The sequence below is a fragment of the Perissodus microlepis genome, chromosome 20, assembly GCF_051167445.1.
Source record: "Perissodus microlepis isolate ML-2025 ecotype Zambia chromosome 20, ASM5116744v1, whole genome shotgun sequence".
NCBI lineage: Eukaryota > Metazoa > Chordata > Actinopteri > Cichliformes > Cichlidae > Perissodus > Perissodus microlepis.
Genome location: NC_140480.1, coordinates 28,266,270 through 28,285,620, shown reverse-complemented (window position 1 = coordinate 28,285,620; position 19,351 = coordinate 28,266,270). Strand labels below are relative to the sequence as shown.

The window sequence follows — 19,351 nt, the reverse complement described above, 5'->3', positions numbered from 1 at the left end:
CTGACTGCTTTATATAAAGATTTAAGTCCAGAGAAAACTGCTGCAGCCTGTAAGAAGTCACGATATGGAGTGTGAGGTGGTGCTGATCCAGTTTACGAAAAAAGAGGAAAGTTTAACCACAAAAGTAAAGCGGGGGAAAAGTCTGACTACTCTGACCTGACTCACTCTCCTTTTCTAACCCAGACACCCACATGTTTTCCATGTCTGTTATCCTCTCCTGCCAGCCTCGTCCTCGTTGTGCAGCTTAATCCCTCACCATTGTGCTCAGTGGAATGTGAAATAATGTGCTTTACCAAATATTGTGGTTCTTGTTAAAATCCACACATATAATTATGTCATGTGGTTGGTTGAGGACTGGTATGCTGCAGTACCGCACTGGCCAGAATATTACAATACACCTCAGAATATGTGTAAATGTATAATAAAGTACTTAAGCCTTTCCACAAGAAGCATAATTTAAATAAACAGAACTTGGTTTAATGGAGACGCAGAGGAAGCATTCACCTCATTTAAGAAAATTTAAAGTGTGGCTGCATTATACTGTAGCTATATATGTGTTTGATATGAAATAAACAGGCAGTGCAACTGTTTGAATTTCACTGTTATATTAATGGGCTACTGCGTGAACTCATTCATACTGTGCGATAACACCAGAAGCTGTACAGCGTTCACCCATAACAGACATCTTGCATGGTAAGTTCAATTTTTCATTTTATCTGTAACGTATCCGTTATTAGTGGTGTACAAATGTAATGAAGTAAAAAGGAACAAAAAACAAAAAAACTTTTATTATTTAATAACAAAATACTCGTTTCTAATTGGGTGAAGTTAACGTAAGACTCGTCAGCAATAGTATAGTTCCGGATTTTGTTCACGTTCGATATCAATACGCACTGTTTGTTAAAGATATGAGTTCATAGCCGCAGTATTTGCAGTATTTCACTGTTTACTCACTATTTGATTAAAAGCATACCTCAGATAACAGCGTAGCCTCTATAAGGCTTATAACCACGTAAATACAATTAATATTTATCGTTATTGGTCACTATCTATAAACAAATTCTATCAACACCAAGGTGGCTCGAGGTCTGTAGCCTAAGTAGCCATAAGTTTAGTATTTATTTATTTATTTTTTGCTAATGTTGTTACAATTACAAGCAATTTGAAGGGGTTATATGCTGATATTATTTTATTGTAACCACGGTGGCTTTTTTGTTCTGCGCCTTAACATGTGACGTCAGCTTCATCACTTTAAAAAGGCTCATGATGGACAGCAACACCAAAAACAACAACAGCGCTGCAAATGATAAAACTGTTGAAAGCATTACGGTGCAGCTTTCAGCGTATACTTCCTGAAGGATGCAGAGTGATAACTGCTCTTTTACAGCTGCATAAGTTAAACGAAGCATTACTTTCTAACTTTGCAGATGGACGCACGGGACCGGAATAACGGGTGTGTATTGGCTAGCAAAGGAGGGCGCAGATCAGCTGAGGCGGTGCTTCGCCTGAGGGATCCTCAGTCGCTGCTCTGCGCAGTAGTTCACCGCTTCCACTCGGCAGACCTCGCCGCCTCCGTTTAAAGTTAACGACCACTTTGCTTCGCGTCTGAGAGCAGGATTTTCGTTTTGATTCTTTCTTCTGCACAGCGTGGAGATGGACTGTGTAAAGGCAACCAACACAGTGGCGGCGGAAAGGTAAATGACAAAAAACCAAAACCTTGCACCGTTCGCATTGATCGAAGTTTTAGCAAACCTCTATACGTCTTTCGGCTGCAGATGAGCCCCAGTCAAATAAGAGAGGGTAAAATTTCGTCTTGGTTTTGCGCTGCTATTAAGAATTGAATGAAAAGATCCGAGCAGATTCATGAGGATATCGATTAATTTCAGCTTAGTGCTTTTTTGCTGCTAATAACAGAGTAATTCACTCAGCAGATCAGCCTTTTAAAAATCCCCACAAACATGCATAATTTCAGTTCCCTTTGCCAATAAATTTGGTACCTTTGTCAGCCTATTTCATGTGTCAGAGTAGGAAATGGCAAGCATGTAGGCTGCTAAACACCTGAAGATTCTTCATGTAAAACACTTACTGTTTTCTGTTTGTCAAAGCATGTCAGCAGCATACTCGACAAACAGGTTATTGGGTGATTACACTGCCTGATAGGACTTTATCTGAGTAACCCCCATCTGAGATTACAGGTGTTGCAAGGTATGGTGCTACACCAGTGGGAAAAAACAATAAGTACACCCCATAAGGGCTTTTGTATGAGTTTTCGTCACTACTGGGAAGGCAAAAATCCTTCCTGGTGTGAAGTAGGTGATGGGGCACGTTGGTGAATAGCACTATTGCATTGTTTACTCAAACCTCTCCTTTCACTGGCATTTGTCTGCAAAACAGTCCCCATGTTAAGTGGAAAAAGAAAGCATACAGGACAGTCTAGATATCAGGTTTGTGTGTCCCCCATCACCACTCTTTTTGTCCAAAACTCTCCAGTTTTGCAAGCTTTACATCCAAGTGATTTAATTTACGGAGCAGTTTTTCCTTTGTCATCTTGTGAGCAGGTTATTTTTAACGCTGAAGAGGCTCCGAGGTGCTCATTTGTTTGTGGCTGCAAGAGGGTTTTTAGGAACAGACAATCAATAGTGTAGTCAGGTCAATTGTGCCATTGTTCACGTTTGCATCACAGGCTAGAGGATGTAAATTAAGTAGAATTCAGCCCATTCTGTGACTTTCGGTTTAACTTGCACATTTTTAATGTTCCAGCTATAGTTTTGCAGGATATGAGAAAGGATGAGCTTCCCTTCCTTTATCATATTAGCAAACCAGCCTAAAATTAATGAGCTACTACCTGTGAATATGGCATGAAGTGTCGCACATCAGTAATTTTCAGTAACACACTATGGTAGCATGCTGCGACTTGTAACGCTGATCCTTTCCAGTGAAGAAAATTCCTCAAAGTACAGGTTTTTTCCCAGTTCATAATTGGTCTTTAGTTGGAGGTAACTACACAAGTAAGCATGATCAGATCACATAAGTTAAAAGCAAAGATTAGGTATCTTATTTGACAGAAGTCCAGTTATTTCCACGTTAGTTCTGACCATTTTGAAATAAAAATATGTATTATGCAAGAATTAATAAAGCCTCAATCAACAAAACCGGATTATATGGGTCTGACTGAACCATTTAAAAATGTTCAATGCAGGAAATCCCGAATGAGAAAAGACAATCTGTATATTATAGCTCTTTCGGATGGAAAAGACTAAATTACTGGTATGATAGTGGAAAATACTGCTGAACAGCACTTGAGATCATTTCAAAAGAAATGTGACATTTGTTTCATTTTTAGTTGTGGAGAGATCTGTGGGTGAACCAGACGAGACTCCCTGATAAGTGCAAACAGTCACACCATAAAAGCAATGTGGCCCTTATATGACAGCATGCACTCTCACTAGTCTGGGCAGGTTTGAGGGTTTTTTTTCTGAAGGCAGTATGGTGTTCTACGGGGCTGCCTCCACACACACAAACACGCACACACAGCTATTATATAAGTCACATTCAAGTCTGAACTCAGAGTGATGGGCTGCTTTCACTTTGAAGCTTGTGAGCATGTAAAGCCCTGCCTACATTTCCAAGAAATGTGTGATTCATGCTGTAGTGAATAGCTTTTGTTGTTTTTTTTGTTCAGTCTTTTTTTGTCTTGATTTACAAGCCATGTTTATTATGTTCACATTATCCAGTATTCCTCCTAACTGGAGCCTGCAGTTTGCATTCTTCAAATATCACCAAACAGTGGTAGACAAGGGAAAGCCCTGTTTAACAGAGCATGCTCAATTCTGACTGTGGAATCGTTTTGGCCCAGCTTTGTGTGCTCTATCTATCTATCTATCTATCTATCTATCTATCTATCTATCTATCTATCTATCTATCTATCCTGATCGATGAAAGTTATAATGAAGTTTTACTGAAGATGACCCCCCCCCCCCCCCCCCCCAAAAAAAACAACAAAAAAACAAAAAAACAAAAAAAAAACAGAAGTAGAAGCACTACATAAATGTGCAGAAGTACCATTTTTCCATCACCACCACCACCAGTTAGTGGTTTGTAACTTCAGGCTTAACCTGCAAACTGACCCCTTAAGCAAACAGTCCATTTATAGTTAGGGGAGTGTTTCCCTCTTCATGCAATGAGTCACAGTAGCATCTGCATGTAGAATGCAATTTGGAGCGTGTCCTCTAGTTTTGAAGGCCAACCAAGACCTGTGGTGTGGGAGGAGGCACCGATGAAGGGGGAAGACTCACAGTTATGACTGGGCTCCCCTTCCCTCTAATGGATACCCCCCCCTTTCTGCCTCTGGATCCTCCTACCTGTTAGTCACCCATGGCAGCACTTTGACAGAGAGCAGCTGATGTAGGGAAACACTTTCCATAGCAACCAAACATGTCTGTCCTTCCACTTGTGTTAACCTGATGCATTCGGCACACGGTTCAATGAGCAGACTCGTTGTAGATTCGAGAGAAAAACAAATGGCCAACATTGTATGTTGACTTCTCTCTCTTCAAAGAACCTACGCAGTGTTTTCCAACCGCAGAATGAGGGAGTCAGTGACTTACACCCTGCAAGTGTTGCAAAACAGCAGATTTCCTTGACACAAGGCGTAGGCGTTATGACAGCTTGCACAAACATTAGCCTGCGTGGAAAAAGGTCATCCCCAAGTATACCTTCAAGTGCCTGTTGTAAACATGGTGGTTTTAGGGTCGTTGACAGTTTTAAATGAAGACTTTAAGAGCTCATAATTAAACCCTTGCCATATGTTAAGGAAAATGTGAACGGAACTGTCGCTTTAATCCTCCAGTTTTATTTTTGTAGTTTTTTTGTTGTTGTTGGGGGTTTTTTTTCCGTGTGGTGAAAGCAGTTGCTTTGGTGTTTTTTCTTTTGAGCAAGTGGTCAGAAGTTAAAGCCGCTGTCAGGCCCGAGACAGGTGGTTTTTTTCAGAAGTTTATTTGGGAAGTCGATGTTGCTGTCACGAGTCGTTGCTAACCACTTTAACATTTAAATTGTTTTTCAGTGCTATTTGAAGAACCACTACTGCGCCAGTAGCTAATGTGCACGGCTGCTCAGAATATGTTGCATCATTTATTCTGTACTGATTATGTGGAGCAACATTTTGTTTAAACAGTTATACCTCGAACTGTCTGTCTGTCGAGCAAATCAAAGTAAATCACGTAGAAGAATTGTACTCTTTTTAGGCCAAATATGAATTTACATAGTCAAGACTCTACCACATAAACTTTATATAAAGGAACACAAACAGTTCCTTCATAAGGTATCTGCCATTTAATGTTATCAGTGGGACCTTATTGACCTGACTTAGTCACATGGTCTGTATTCGGTCTTACCGAGCTTCAGGCATTCGTGAAACCTCCTGAAATATGTATGCCGACTTTAGTAAGCTCATTTAGTCAAGGCCATAATTTTTCAAAGAAATCCATCCCGTGCTTTTGAGTGTAAACAACTGGCTCGTGTGCATTACACTCTTCATCCGTCCTCTGAGAACATAGAATGCTTCTTCCTGTCCTGACTGGTCCCGATTTCCCACTCTGCATCGTGCATGCAAATCATTATCTAATCAGGAAGTGTGGAATCAGATTACTCAGATAGGCTCAAGATCTAGTGGAACCAGACAATAATGATGATGATGGTGATGATGATGACCATGATGCTCTGGGAAGGAGAGAAAATAGGCGCGACGCTGTTCGTGACATCATGAACAAAAAACACCTAGAACCTATCTAAAATGAGGTGTCTTTTTATCTGCAAATAAAAACTCACTCGTAAGCTTGTTTTTAGTTTATTTAGGGGGCAGTGTTTAAAGAGATGGAGACAGGAGAACATTTATAGAATAAAGAGGTTCAGGCTGTAATCTGGTGATCAGTAGCAGATGGCTTCTCATGATTCCTTCATGTGTCACTTTGCTGTCGATAAAAACCTGGCCCACCTGATCGGCTGCATAAACAAAGTGCTAGGCAACGGCTCTGACCTTTTGAGGGAATTAAGTGAGGACAGCCCGAACCTTTCGGAGCCCAAAGAGAGAGCAAATGGATTCAAAGGGAGTGGGTGTTATTTCAGATTATTTCATTTCATTTTCTCAGGATATTCTTTAAGTACTCTGATTTTCCTGTTTGGTGCAGGCAGCCTTCACTAATGCCTAAACAGACTGCACATAGATGTGTGAAAACACCTGTAGACAGCTGTGTGAACGGCACATTTACAGTTCGTCAGCCTGGACGGAACTGCAACATTGAGGTTTTTTTATTCTGTTATTCATGAGACTGGATTTGCAGCGTGTGCATGAAACTCTTCTTTAATAAGAAACAAACAAAAATGATTTTTCTTGTAATAATTGTATTAATGATCACATTTGTAAGCATGAAATCACCATCATTTCTAGTGGGTGCTTTAAAGTTTGTTCATAATCAGATTAGTGTTCTCAGTTTTTCAAACCTGAATCTATTTTGTTGTTGTTTGCCTTCGAAGTCTTATTTTGCATTCCAGTTTCCATTTCTAAACAGTAATAAAATCAATTAGGAGACGATTCAAACTTTCGCATAGTGTACTTGTACTCTTAGAGAGTGTTATATAAACGGTATTTAATGGTTTTAAGTACCCATTACCGCTGCACAAGAATGCGGAAGAAGAACGGATTGATTTATAAAAAGTCTTCGCTGCATTCCCTCATCATGGTAATATAATTCAGACAAAACCTAATGTAGCTCGCTGTGATTTATAGCACAGAATGACAAATACAAAATATTCTGTCATGTGAAGTATTCATGGGTTAAACCAGTGCTGGTGTAATCCTTTTGAGAAAAGCCAAGTAAATTTAGCAAAAGAATGACAGGATAATAATAGATGAGAAAATGTGTAAAAGAAAGAATTCGTGACAGGTTCAGAGGAGCCATAAAATCTTTGAACAGCCTGAGTCTTGTCAGTTTTACAGCAATATTTAACACTGTACCTACGTATCCTCTCATTTATTTAATACAGCAAGGTTTCTGTTTGATTATTAATTCAATATTTCATTTCTAGATGGGAGAAAAATGGCACGTTTTTTGCCTTAACGTTAAAGAAATGGATAGTAAATCAGAAAAGCACGTGTGCTATTTCTTGGTGCCAGACGTGATGGAGAGATTTCCTGGCTCACCTAATTGTAGAAGACTGATCACGAGTATGTTAGGTATACTAGAAATTTGCTATTGATTTTATCCGTGCATTTCCTTAGGAACCATTTTTATCCACACACATCTAAAACAACATTAAACACGATGTCAGGATGCCACTTTGCTCCCTTCCATTAACCAGTTTCTCCTCTTTCTTTAATTAGTAATGAGCTGTATGCTTTCCTGTCATTATAGAATTCATCCCCCATCATGTGGAGTCGTTAAAAGAAACATACCAAATCTTCATCCGCACTTCACGCTTCCTTGCTTCTGAACGACTTGCCGGGCCAGTTTTTATTGAACTTACAAGCTCTTTTTCTGTGTCAGATTCAAATTTCACGCTCTCTTTCAGCCTTCTGTGACATTTAAGTCTCTTCCTTTTGTTTAACGGGGAGGCCCCTTGACAAGCCAGTTTGGTTTTTGCAACCTCTCCACAAGGTTTTATTGTTTATCTGTGCATTTTAACACACCAGTGCATCTTCTTGTCCTAATTGAAACCAAAATACTCCCTGTAGCTGGTACTTTGCAAAACTAATGTGGGCCAGTGAGTACATGGAAAAAGACTTTGGGTGCAAAAAATCCCTAGACACAAGGCATCATGGGAAAATTTAGCCTCAAATTAGTTTTGAAAGCCTTTCGGCCCAGTTTCCATTGGCTAGTTGCATACTCTGATGGTGTGAGATCTAAAACAAACAGCGTAAAAGCACAAGTGCTTAAAGTTTGCTGTGTTTGGCAGTGAAGTTGCATTTTAGTGCATCATACGAGGAAAAATGTTATCATGTTGAGGAAAAACTGCGGGCGTATGCACCTGGAGCACAGTGACAATATTGCGTTCTGATTTAAAAACGCCCTGTTGTAGTTGTTTTCTGATTAAAGACATTTTAATGTGTGCACAGTTCTGTGTACTCTTGCTTCTGCTTCAAAGAAAGTTTGGATGTTAAGAGCGATTCTCCCTGTCTATAATCATGGATTTTTACAGAGCGAGATGTGAGATGCTATCTTTTGCTTGCAGCCACGCTTTTATGTTTTACAAAGAGGAAGGCTAGCGTGCACCCACCTTCTCTTTTCTCTCCGTCTACATCTCACGGTTTCTCTCGCTGCCTGCTTGTTCACAGGCAGGCAGTTTGTGCAGAAGCAGGCACCATGTCCTCCCCCACAAACCCAGAGGTGAAGGAACTGAACCCTGTCGACTTTATCCAGCTACAACAGTACATTGAATGTGAGTACAGACAGGCGGGCAGGCAGGCAGCTTTCTCAGCGCTTAACACCCCCCCCTCCACTTCCACTTCCACCCACACACACTCATTTACACTCGCTCATGGTTTCTCATATCTAGAGGAGGTAGCAGTCTACCACATTCTCTTTTTCTGCAAATTGAGCATGCATATATATATATATATATATATATATATATATATATATATATACATATATTGTTGTACTCCAGATAAATCTATATTTATGGTGTAATCATATACACAGATGACATTTAGAAGTGTGGATTAAAAACGTTTGCACACAAAGTTGAATGGACGAAGTATGCATGCGTATCCCTGTGTGACCTGCGTGTCTTTGCTTCCAGACAACAACTTGAAGGTGAAAGATGTGCTGAGGGAATTCTATGCAGATGGCAGTCTGGCCCGGCACAGGCATGGAGAGGTGAGGGGACAGTGTGTCCTGCTGTTCACAGTCAAATCCATCCCTCCAAAACTAATTCACAGAGATGCCATCTAAAAGCTTCATAGCTCAACAGAATAATAGGTCTGAGAGTAGCTGTTCGCTGTAAAATGAGAATAAGATTTACGTGTATTGGGCAGTTATTAATTATCCTCGCTGATGAATTAGATTTCAACCTGCAGTATCGATCAGGCTGACTAAGCTGTCCATGAGAAATATCGTCAGCGTATTCAAGCGAGACTGCAAATGTAAATTACCTCCTTAGATTTGCCCACGCAGCAAGGCCTTGTTTAACAGTGTGCTGGCTTCCCTCATGCAGTGTAAGCTCAGATGTGATTGAACAGCAAAAAAAAGACTGCTCAAATCAATGGCTGATACTGACTACTAATTTGTGAAGACAGCAAATACAATAATTTCTCAAGTAGTTGTTACAGCAGTGAAAGTTTATTTGCCACTTTGAGTTTAATTAGAAGAATGAAATGTTGTTTTTCATAATGGGAGAGAACACAGTTGCGTCCATAAAGTTACAAGTTAATTGCTGTCAAAATACAAATATGGCTACAAGACTACATTTAAATGATTTGTTGGAAATGTTGTTGTGTTTTGGTGGTGCAGCTCCGTTAGTCTCTCTCCCTTGTTTTTTTTTTCTTTGTGTGATCCGGCTGCCTTGCATTCATCTTATTTATTACTCGGGCAGCTCTGCAGGGTAAAAAGTAGGGAAAAGGAATAGCAACAAGAAATGGGTTTGTAGTTCACCATTATCAGGGGACTACAGCTTGTTAGCCCTGCAGCATAATATCATGTGAGAAAAACAGATGCCATGCCAGACAGATGGACTGAAATCTTTAAGCAGGAGCTTATTTTTTTGTTTTATGTCATTGTCACATGACACCCTGTAGACACTTTGTTTTGGTACATTTTTAAATTATTGATTAAATCTATTTGAGAAGCTTTTTAGGCTTCTGAGATCTTGCCAATCCATATTTGAGCTTAGAACAGCTGATAAAGCGACGCTTGTAAAATATACGTTTTTCACACAGTTGTTCATAGTATTATCTTTTTTTATTTTCAGAAGTAACAAGCATATTATATACAAATAAGCTTCAACCCATTCATTTCGCACTTCACTAGACCGCTGTAAACAGAACATGCTTCTCCCATTCATGTTTTTTTTCCCAGTGCATCAATGAAGAAGGCTTTCGTCTGTTTCTCAAGACATATTTAGAAGTGGAGGACTTCCCTGTGGATCTCTGCCAGAGACTCTTCCGCTCCTTTCAAAACTCTGAACCCGGCCAAGAAGACAGTACCAGTGAGATTATACATACGCACCGTGCATACAAACAGCTTACCGCCTTTTCAGCCGACCCTTTTCGCCTCATGGCCGATTTGGCATGCGTGCAGTTATCACCACATCCCTGCATCGTACTGTTTGTATACATATGGTAACTAGAGAATTCACAGCCTCCTCTCTCTCCTCAATCTCTCCTGTAGAGGAAGTCTTCCTTAAAGATGTCTCATGTTACTTCTCTCTACTTGAAGATGGCCAGCCCAGGGACAAACTGGAGTGTGAGTTTTTGTTTTCTTTTGTGCCCAAAATAGTAATGACTCATCTAGCAGCTCCACTTTCATTTCCATTCTTTCTTTAGTTGCTTTCAGGCTTTATGACAGAGATGGGAATGGAGTTTTGGACAGCTCTGTAAGTTGTTGAGAAACTATTTTAAAGTATATTTAAAACATCTTCAAAACAGCCGCAACACTAAAACAAGCGTGCTACATTTTGAACAGGAAGTGGATCGGATTATTGCACAGATGATGCACGCTGCAGAATATCTCGACTGGGATGTGTCAGAACTCAAGCCGGTAAGTCCCAGAATATAAATGTAATGCAAATGTTCTGCATGCACTGCACTTAGGTAACGTATAGTAAATGTATGTGAAGACAGATTTATTTGCGCAAGACATCCATAACAGTGTTGGGTACACACTATATGGCACTTCTTGTTACTCATTTGCCAGAGGTTCATAAAGTGATAAGCTTCTCTGCATATACAATTTACAGATTCCAGCTCGACTACTTTCAGAAACCACATGGCCCTTTAAGTAATAGAAACGTGTGTGCTGATTGGATAATAACAACTGAATGTGATTTCATCAGGTTCTGAAGGACATGATGACAGCAATTGATGCTGACAGCAGCGGCACAGTTTCTCTGGATGAGTGGGTACAAGGAGGCATGAACAACGTTCCCTTGCTGGTCTTGCTGGGTCTAAAGGTGCTTTTAAAAGGAGCGTGTGTTGGCTCCAAAGTCCAAGCTCAAATATATTTCTTTTTTATAGCAGATATCTCACAAAGTAGTAACTACTCTTGTAAATTCCTGGCCTCGCATGCCTCGCCTCTGTCCTTCGCCTCCTCCTCCTTTTCCCTAAAGCCCTTTTTGCCAACTCACTGTTACAGGGTGTGGTAATCTCATTCCTTCCATGCTCTGCACCATCAGAATGCCTTTGTGTTTTCCGTTTATTCTGCACAATATGAATGCTTGAATGATATAGCAGTGCTTAGCGCTAAGGCCGTGTATATACAATTAAGGAAATAATTAAAGGAAAGCACCCTAAGATTAAAAGAAAACAAATGACAAAAAGGGTTTCCCTTTGTTGGTATGTGCTAATCCATGTAATTAAAGAAACATTTTCATATGCTTGCACCTCCCCTTCCACTCAGAGCTAGACTCTCAGCTTTTCGGCACTTAAAAACTTAAATCCAAAGAGCTCAAGCATATTTGTTTGTTATTTTTGTAATTTTATTTTTGTGACTACAAACCAAGCAGAAACATCTTTGGGTCTAATGGAATTTCTCTTGAGAGACTTTTCTCACGTGTCACTCTGACCTTTTCCTAAAATGTTTTAATCCCAAACAGAGTAACAGTTTCCCACCACCATCTGTACAATTTGTATATAAGTCTGGTATATTTTATTTTATTATAAATACTTAACTTGGCAGGAGTTACACATGCTTGCATTGACCAGTTGTGTTAATCTGAGGCTAGTATTCACAAGAGTTAGACAGAACTCTCCATTGACAATTCAGTTTTTCATTTCATCCCTTTAAAATGAATCCATTTATTATTGGCCCTATACTTTAAAGGGGTTTTATGAGATCCGCTTTGTGTTATGGGTGTTTAATGTGTTGCCAACAATATAGAGCTACGCACAGTCTGTTTGACAGTTAGCTGCAGCGACCTAAACCCACAAACTAGATTGTGTTTTTTCATTTGGCCTCTGCAACAATGCCAGGGACTTCCCCTCCAGCTATTTCTAGCCACCAGTGGACATTTGAAGCCTAGGGTGCATGAATTCAGCCCCCTCACAGTTCCTGTATGCTGATTCGCAATTCTGTCTACTGATCCTCTTGCAGCAAGTGAAAGGGTGATACATCCCGTCATTAAAAAAAAATGTTTCAGTATCTAATCTGGATAAGAACACTGACCACTCAGTAAACAGATTGAAACAATTTTATAATCTTCTGTTAAGCGAGATTATAGATAGTTTTGATTTGAATGTCCATGAAGTTGTGCGTTGTGTGATGATATGTAGAGTCACCGCCATACTACATAATGAGCCATCTCATTAAGTTTAATAATGAATGGGTGCAAAAGATGAAAATCATGCCTTGTTGTGGAACTAATATCTAAGAATTGGAAGAGAGAACAGCTTCTGTTCTTGCAAACATATATTTTTCTGTTCAAAAATCATATTCACAAAATAAAAGATCATAAACTGTTTTATTCTTCCCTTTCTTGCACTGACTTCTTCATTGACTGTTGTTTCAACAAATAGATGACCCAGAAAGACGGGCAACACCTGTGGAGGATGAAAAATTTTAACAAGCCCGTTTACTGCAACGTGTGTCACAGCATGCTGCTGGGTTTGAGGAAGCAGGGACTGTGTTGCACCTGTGAGTACAAGAACTAACCAGAAGAGGGCGCAAGGAAGTGTCTAATTTGAAAATTGCATAAAATTTTTTTTGGGATTAATCAATGCTCATCTGCCTCCTTGACATTTACCACAGTAATTTATATGTATTTAGAAATTATGTGACAGCTGGTTTGTGTGTCGTTTTGTGCAGCCTGCAAATACACAGTCCACGGTCGCTGTGCAAACAAGAACCCAGCCCCTTGCGCCAGGACATACGTGAAGTCAAAGAAAGAAATAGGGGTATGCTGATGTCTCCATGACAACCTTTACAGTCACATGCACGGTCTAAATTTGATTTCATGCTATGTCTGAGTGCTCTTACATGGACAATTTAAAATCCATCTCACTTTTCAGGTTTCAACACATGACTGGGTGAGTGGGAACTGTGACTCTAGGAAGTGTGACAAATGCCAGAAGAAGATCAAGAGCTTACAAGGCCTAACAGGCAAACACTGTGTGTGGTGCCACACGATGGTGAGCAAACATATCAGTGCATGACTCATTGAGGAATAAATTTGAGTAAATTATTTTCTAATCAAGGAGGAGATTTGATTTAGTTGCATTCTGGAATTGTTGTGCGCATTTGTATCTATTGAATCCAGGAAGCCTCCTTTCTATACAGTTTTTTTTATTGTATGCTCTAAATCTTCACTGTATTTCTGAGTAATTTTATTTGTATTCTACAGCGTCATGATCAATGTGTGGACCAAGAGTCAACACCGTGTATGTGTGGGCTGCTCAGAGACCATATTCTTCCTCCATGGGCCATATATCCTGTTATAAAGGTACACAACTATCCTCAGGCACATCTCAAGCAAATGCACAGAGAGTACGCAAACAGTGCCTCTCTCACACCAACGCAAAACATAACATCAGCCAGAGGCTGTTTTTTTCATTGGTAAATCATTCTCACCTGTGTGGCATTTTGTTAGGTACACAGTGTAGATATTTTTTATCCAAGAAACACTATGATATTTTTAATGATTTATTTACTCTCTGTCTTTATTGTTCTCCCTAAAGGAGAGACCAAATAATGTAAAAAATGGCTGCTCTGGGTCAGGAGATGACAGCGAGCTCAATACCACTCCTGACGGACAAGTGCTTCAGGTATTATTCATGCAAGCAAAAGCTTTTCATTAAAGCTGAATAACAAGAGCTCGAAAATGTACACCATGCTATTAGTGTGGGGTTTGCTTTTTATATTCCTTTAGTATAATACCTGTAACATTTGTTTATTAATCATCAGATCTGCCCTGTGCTGAACGCCCATCCTCTTCTAGTGTTCGTCAACCCTAAAAGTGGTGGTAAGCAGGGAGAAAGGTGAGCTCGGAAAAGAATATTTTACTGGAAAAAGAGATTTCAAATCCATGAACATTGTGCAACTTGGTTTTCTTTATGTTTTCTTTATTTCAGAGTGCTGCGCAAATTTCAGTTTTTACTGAATCCACGACAAGTATACAACCTGTCAAATGGTGGCCCTGGACCAGGGTAAGTAAAGTGATACAAGAGTTTTTGTTCAAATTGATTTTAATATTAGATTATTTCTTACCACATTATCCTGAGTACTTACTTAAACCTCCATAACTTCCTGTTACAGTTTTTCCCCCAAAAAATATCTTTCAAATTTCTTTCAGTTTGAGTTTCTTCAGAAATCTTAAGGAGTACAGGATCTTGGTGTGCGGTGGAGACGGCACAGTTGGGTGGATTCTCGATGCAATAGGTGAGATTGTTGGCATAAACTTCACAACATCACATGTGAAATTGATTGTTACACACTTTGTATTTCCTTCCCTTTTTTTGCATTCAGACAAAGGCAATCTGCTGGTGCGGCCACCTGTTGCTGTACTTCCTCTTGGCACAGGAAATGACCTTGCTCGATGCCTTCGCTGGGGAGGAGGTGAGAAATGAAGAGATGAAGTGTTCCCTTATGTAAATAAGATAATACTTGCACGTCACTATTTTCATGCTATGGCGCCACTGTCTATGTGTGCTTTCAGACAGTGTTTGCACTAATTAAATGGGCTTCAGCAAGTTCTCCAAATTACAGTTTTCTTGTCTCCATCTTTAAGGGTATGATGGTGAAGATCTGAACCGTATTCTTAAAGACATTGAGGGGAGCTCCCAGGTGCTGATGGATCGCTGGAGCGTGCAGGTTATCACTGATGAGAATCAAGAGGAGGGTGACCCAGTGCCATATGAAATAATCAACAACTACTTCTCTATTGGAGTTGTGAGTTTCTCATAAATGTGTAATACAATAGGAAGTGTTTTATTTTCGGTTTAGTAGGTCGTATAATTGCTATATTGTTTTGTGTTTGCAGGATGCCTCCATTGCCCACCGGTTTCACACAATGAGGGAAAAACATCCTCAGAAATTCAACAGCAGGTTTGCATATTTGTTTGAATATTATGTGTCTCTAGGGCACATTGTCAGGAACAGTAAACAAAGCGAATGCATTCCTGCTTATAGCAATACAACAGTGTTTCATAGCTTAACAGATGCACAGTTTAAAAACACAATAGAGCTAAAAGACAGCAAATTTTCTCTTCGCAACATGACTTCTATATTTCCTGTTTGCCTTTGCAATTACTGCTTTTTTTAAAGCAGTAAAAGACACGAATGCTCGAGGTGACAGCAGATGTCTGTGGCAGCAAGTGTTGCTGCTTGACTCCTACTCTTTCTAAAGCGCTGCGTGCACTAAAAGGAGAAAATGTTCTGTGAAAGTGAAGTATCACGTAAACCTAAAGGAGATGCTTTTTCTAACGGCAGAATGAAGAACAAGCTGTGGTATTTTGAATTTGCCACTTCAGAAACCATCTCTGCTTCCTGCAAAAAACTGAGCGAAAACTTAACAATCGAGGTGAGAGCACAGCACACAAGTTTGCAGTTTGCTACTTTGAAATAAGTAGCCTCGATACAAAACAGCAATCAGAGACAGCGCACTGATATTTCACTCTAACGCTGCGGTGTGCTGTACCGTCTCCAGTGTTGCGGTACTCCCTTGGATCTCAGTGCTGTGTCTCTTGAGGGTGTTGCTATCCTAAACATTCCTAGCATGCATGGCGGGTCCAACCTGTGGGGTGAGACCAAAAAAGTGGACACTAAGGGACTGACGGCGCAGGAAGAGCCGGAGGTGATCGTCAATCCAGAAATCCTGAAAGTGACTTCCCAAGGTATTTTGCAGTTGACCTGTATTATTCAGATGTCTGATCTAACAGCAGTGGTCCTGAGAGAACACAATGAAATTAATGAAATTATAATTAGCAGCAAGTGTAAAGTTTACCTAAATTCATCCTCACCACAAGCCTCATCTCCTGACCTGAAGTCACGGCTCTAATACACAGAAACGTGCAATAATATGTTTATTTATTTCTGATATTGTAACGATTTCTTGTCAGCAAATTAGACATGCAACAACTGACAACCAGCAACATCGAAAACTAAACAACATCAGACGGATATAAGCTAACATTATGTTTGCTTTAGTGTCCTAAAGATTACATTTTCCCTTTGTTAAATCGTTTGATTACATTCCTTCAACGTATGGAAGTTTATTCACTATGTGAATGTTATCAGCAGCATTTACTGATAGAAAAGTTCAGCTTATCCTCAAACTCACGTCAGCATCAGCGTCATTGGACAGAAGTAAGGTTCACTGACTCATCGACTCACCATAGACACATTAGACTTTTCACAAAGTTTAACCTGTCACCAACTCCTTTATGAGTCTTTTTACGAGCCACCAGCAGTGTGTTCATTAAGTACTTATCTCTCTTCATCCATATATCCAGAGTATATAAACTTACTTCCTAGAGGAATTTCACCATTAAGAATGTGTTGCGGGCACCATATCTCTCTTTGATAGTTTTAAATAACCAGACAATCCCAAAATACACAGTAGTCATTTGCATTTTAATTTCCACATTTTCTCCAAAAGACAGGGGGTTAGTGCTCTAGCAACAGTACTAGAGGGTGTAATAAAATAAAATCTATTTATTCCAACCAAACTTCCTCTGTTTCTAAATTACACAAATTATAATAACAGTCCAATGAAACTGGAACCCATATGATGATGTTTGGTCTAACTTTGAATGTGGAGTTACTGATTTTTCCAGCCACTTGAGGGCAGCATAACCCCGTGTACGTGATTTTGACCCCTTTAAGGTCATCTATGCTGTACTATACTGTACTTCTGTCCATCTCCATATATTTATTCTTGGATTCTACTACAAACATATTTACTACATAATTCACAGTTAAAGATAATCCCTATTTATCTTATTTATTTGTAGCAGCCCCTCTTCTCTCTTTGAAAGCGATAGTCCATTTAAGTGTTTAACTTTTTTTTGACTTGCCAAAATATTAACACTTAAATGCATGGTTTCAGTGCATACATACAAACAAGTACCTGGTGCTATTTGTGTAATCTGGTTATTGAACTGTATGATACCGAGCCACCAGAATAGCAAGCCAAAATTTCAATGCATCTGTATTCTTATCTGCAAAAAAAAAATGTTTGTGTTATCTTCCATGTTCTTAGTTCTTCTTTTGATTGTACTGTAATGTCCCTCCATCATCTTATCAGAAGATTTCAGCATTCATTTGAAGTAGGCCCAATTTCTCACAGAAGGGATGCTAAGTTTCCACGTGCCTCTTCAGTGCTTGAATGACACCATGCTAACATTAGCCAACTTCTCAGAAATGATGACGCATACAGGCTGAAAGCTGTTGACATCTCAGCTGAAATCTTAAGAAGCAGAAACCAGCTTCTGCAAAAATGTTGTTTTTTTTTTCTTTTTCTTGAGGTTCTCTGCACTGGTGGTTAGTTATGGTTTGCTTCTCAAATCAGTTTCCTCCTAACTATTCATCTCTATGCTGTCAGCCAAGACCTGAGTCCAACCATCCTGCCACTGTATGCACAGAGAAATAAGTGCACGTAAACTGCAGTTGTTTGCAGGTGCATGATGATTATACATTATGTATGATTATTGATATGCATTGGTGTGCTTCAAACCACTGCTGTTATCGATGCACATTAAATATGAGAAGTGGCATCTGCCTCAGGCCCAATCTTGTCTTCCTTCTCTGGACTGATTAGCCTCTGCTTTCTTGTCAGACCTCAGTGATCGGCGATTAGAGGTGGTCGGCCTTGAAGGAGCGATGGAGATGGGCCAGATTTACACTGGACTCAAGAGCGCGGTGCGGCTCGCGAAAACGTCTCAGATCACCATCAGGTGAGGGGGGAAAAAAGACACATGGACATGTTCAGACATGACAAGGCTGGGCTCTCAGCTTCAACAGTGGGTCATAGTTAGGGATCATCGTTAGCTAATTTACATAAGAAGATACATTTACATTTTAATGACACATGACCTTCCTGATGCATTCTGTTTATCCCTCTCTACACGTAGGACAAAGAAAGCATTACCAATGCAGATAGATGGAGAACCGTGGATGCAGCCTCCCTGCACGGTAAACACTGCACAGGCACAGAAACACAGTGGCTGCTTAATGCAATGAAATGCCTGATTTTATATATATTTTTTTTAATTTACAGATTCAAATCACACACAAGAATCAAGCCTGTATGTTGATGGGTCCTCCAGCCAAACCATCTGGCTTTTTCAAATGAAACAGACTGACGACATGCAAGTGTTTGCTGTAAATAGACAACTGACTCTTTTTCTTTGTAACATAAAATCAGTTTGGATGTGTAGGTTGTAGAAAAACTGCATTGTGACAGTCAAAGTTAGGATAACTATTTCAAAAGTTCTGCATTACTGTAACACATAAACTAAGCATGGCATGATACAAATACAAATGTTATGGTACGATAAGTTTGCATTGTGGCAAAAATGACTGACCAAATTTTCTCAGTGTTTTCTATCAATACTCAACACTTGCTGTGTGAGTGCTAAGTGGAAGTGCTGCTCTGTAGAAACTTAAAGCAAGCTGAATATCATGCGAAGAGTAGAGTATTCAGCTCCGTTCAGTGCCTTTATTAGCTGTTCTCTTCATTATGGCTTAGGTAGACGAACATACAGGCATGCACTTTGAGCATAGACCATGTAGTATTGCTGTTTCGTTGTTGTTTTAAAGAAAGTCAGAAATATGTTTGTGTGAATTTGGAACCAAGACAGAAGAAAAGACAAAGCTATATTTCAGTGATGTTGAAGATACTTGAAAGTGTTTTTGGGAATAGCAAAGAGGCTGCATGTTGATTCACTGCCTGCTGTTCCCGTGTGTGTGTTTGTGTGCATCAGTAGGAGTGTGAGGGCATAAAGCTGAGATATGTTGATTTTAATTTGTAATTTGTGATGAGTTCAATTCGAACTTATTGGTTAAGATATGTTTAAACGTGTTTATTTTTATTTAAATGCTTTATAAATCATATCATTCCAGTATATCAGGAGGATGTTGATGTAATAAGTGACTGTGTAAAGATTTTAATAAATCACCTGGACTTCAGTTTTTGTTTTGTACTTCTT

The 19,351-nt window shown here is 39.6% G+C and overlaps 1 protein-coding gene across 1 annotated transcript; it reads left to right on the top strand.

Moving 5' to 3' along the window:
* Nucleotides 1-1,307: 1,307 nt before the first annotated feature.
* On the top strand, nucleotides 1,308-19,331 carry dgkaa (diacylglycerol kinase, alpha a). Its single transcript, XM_084916287.1, has 24 exons — nucleotides 1,308-1,694; nucleotides 8,330-8,433; nucleotides 8,797-8,873; nucleotides 10,071-10,200; nucleotides 10,383-10,457; nucleotides 10,538-10,587; nucleotides 10,677-10,751; nucleotides 11,047-11,163; nucleotides 12,725-12,842; nucleotides 13,014-13,102; nucleotides 13,217-13,336; nucleotides 13,549-13,647; nucleotides 13,883-13,969; nucleotides 14,109-14,182; nucleotides 14,276-14,350; nucleotides 14,497-14,582; nucleotides 14,670-14,759; nucleotides 14,932-15,092; nucleotides 15,184-15,248; nucleotides 15,633-15,723; nucleotides 15,850-16,036; nucleotides 17,980-18,097; nucleotides 18,275-18,335; nucleotides 18,421-19,331. The coding sequence occupies exons 1-24, from the start codon at nucleotides 1,654-1,656 to the stop codon at nucleotides 18,493-18,495; spliced, it is 2,265 nt and encodes a 754-aa protein (XP_084772413.1). The 5' UTR covers nucleotides 1,308-1,653; the 3' UTR covers nucleotides 18,496-19,331.
* Nucleotides 19,332-19,351: the final 20 nt, after the last annotated feature.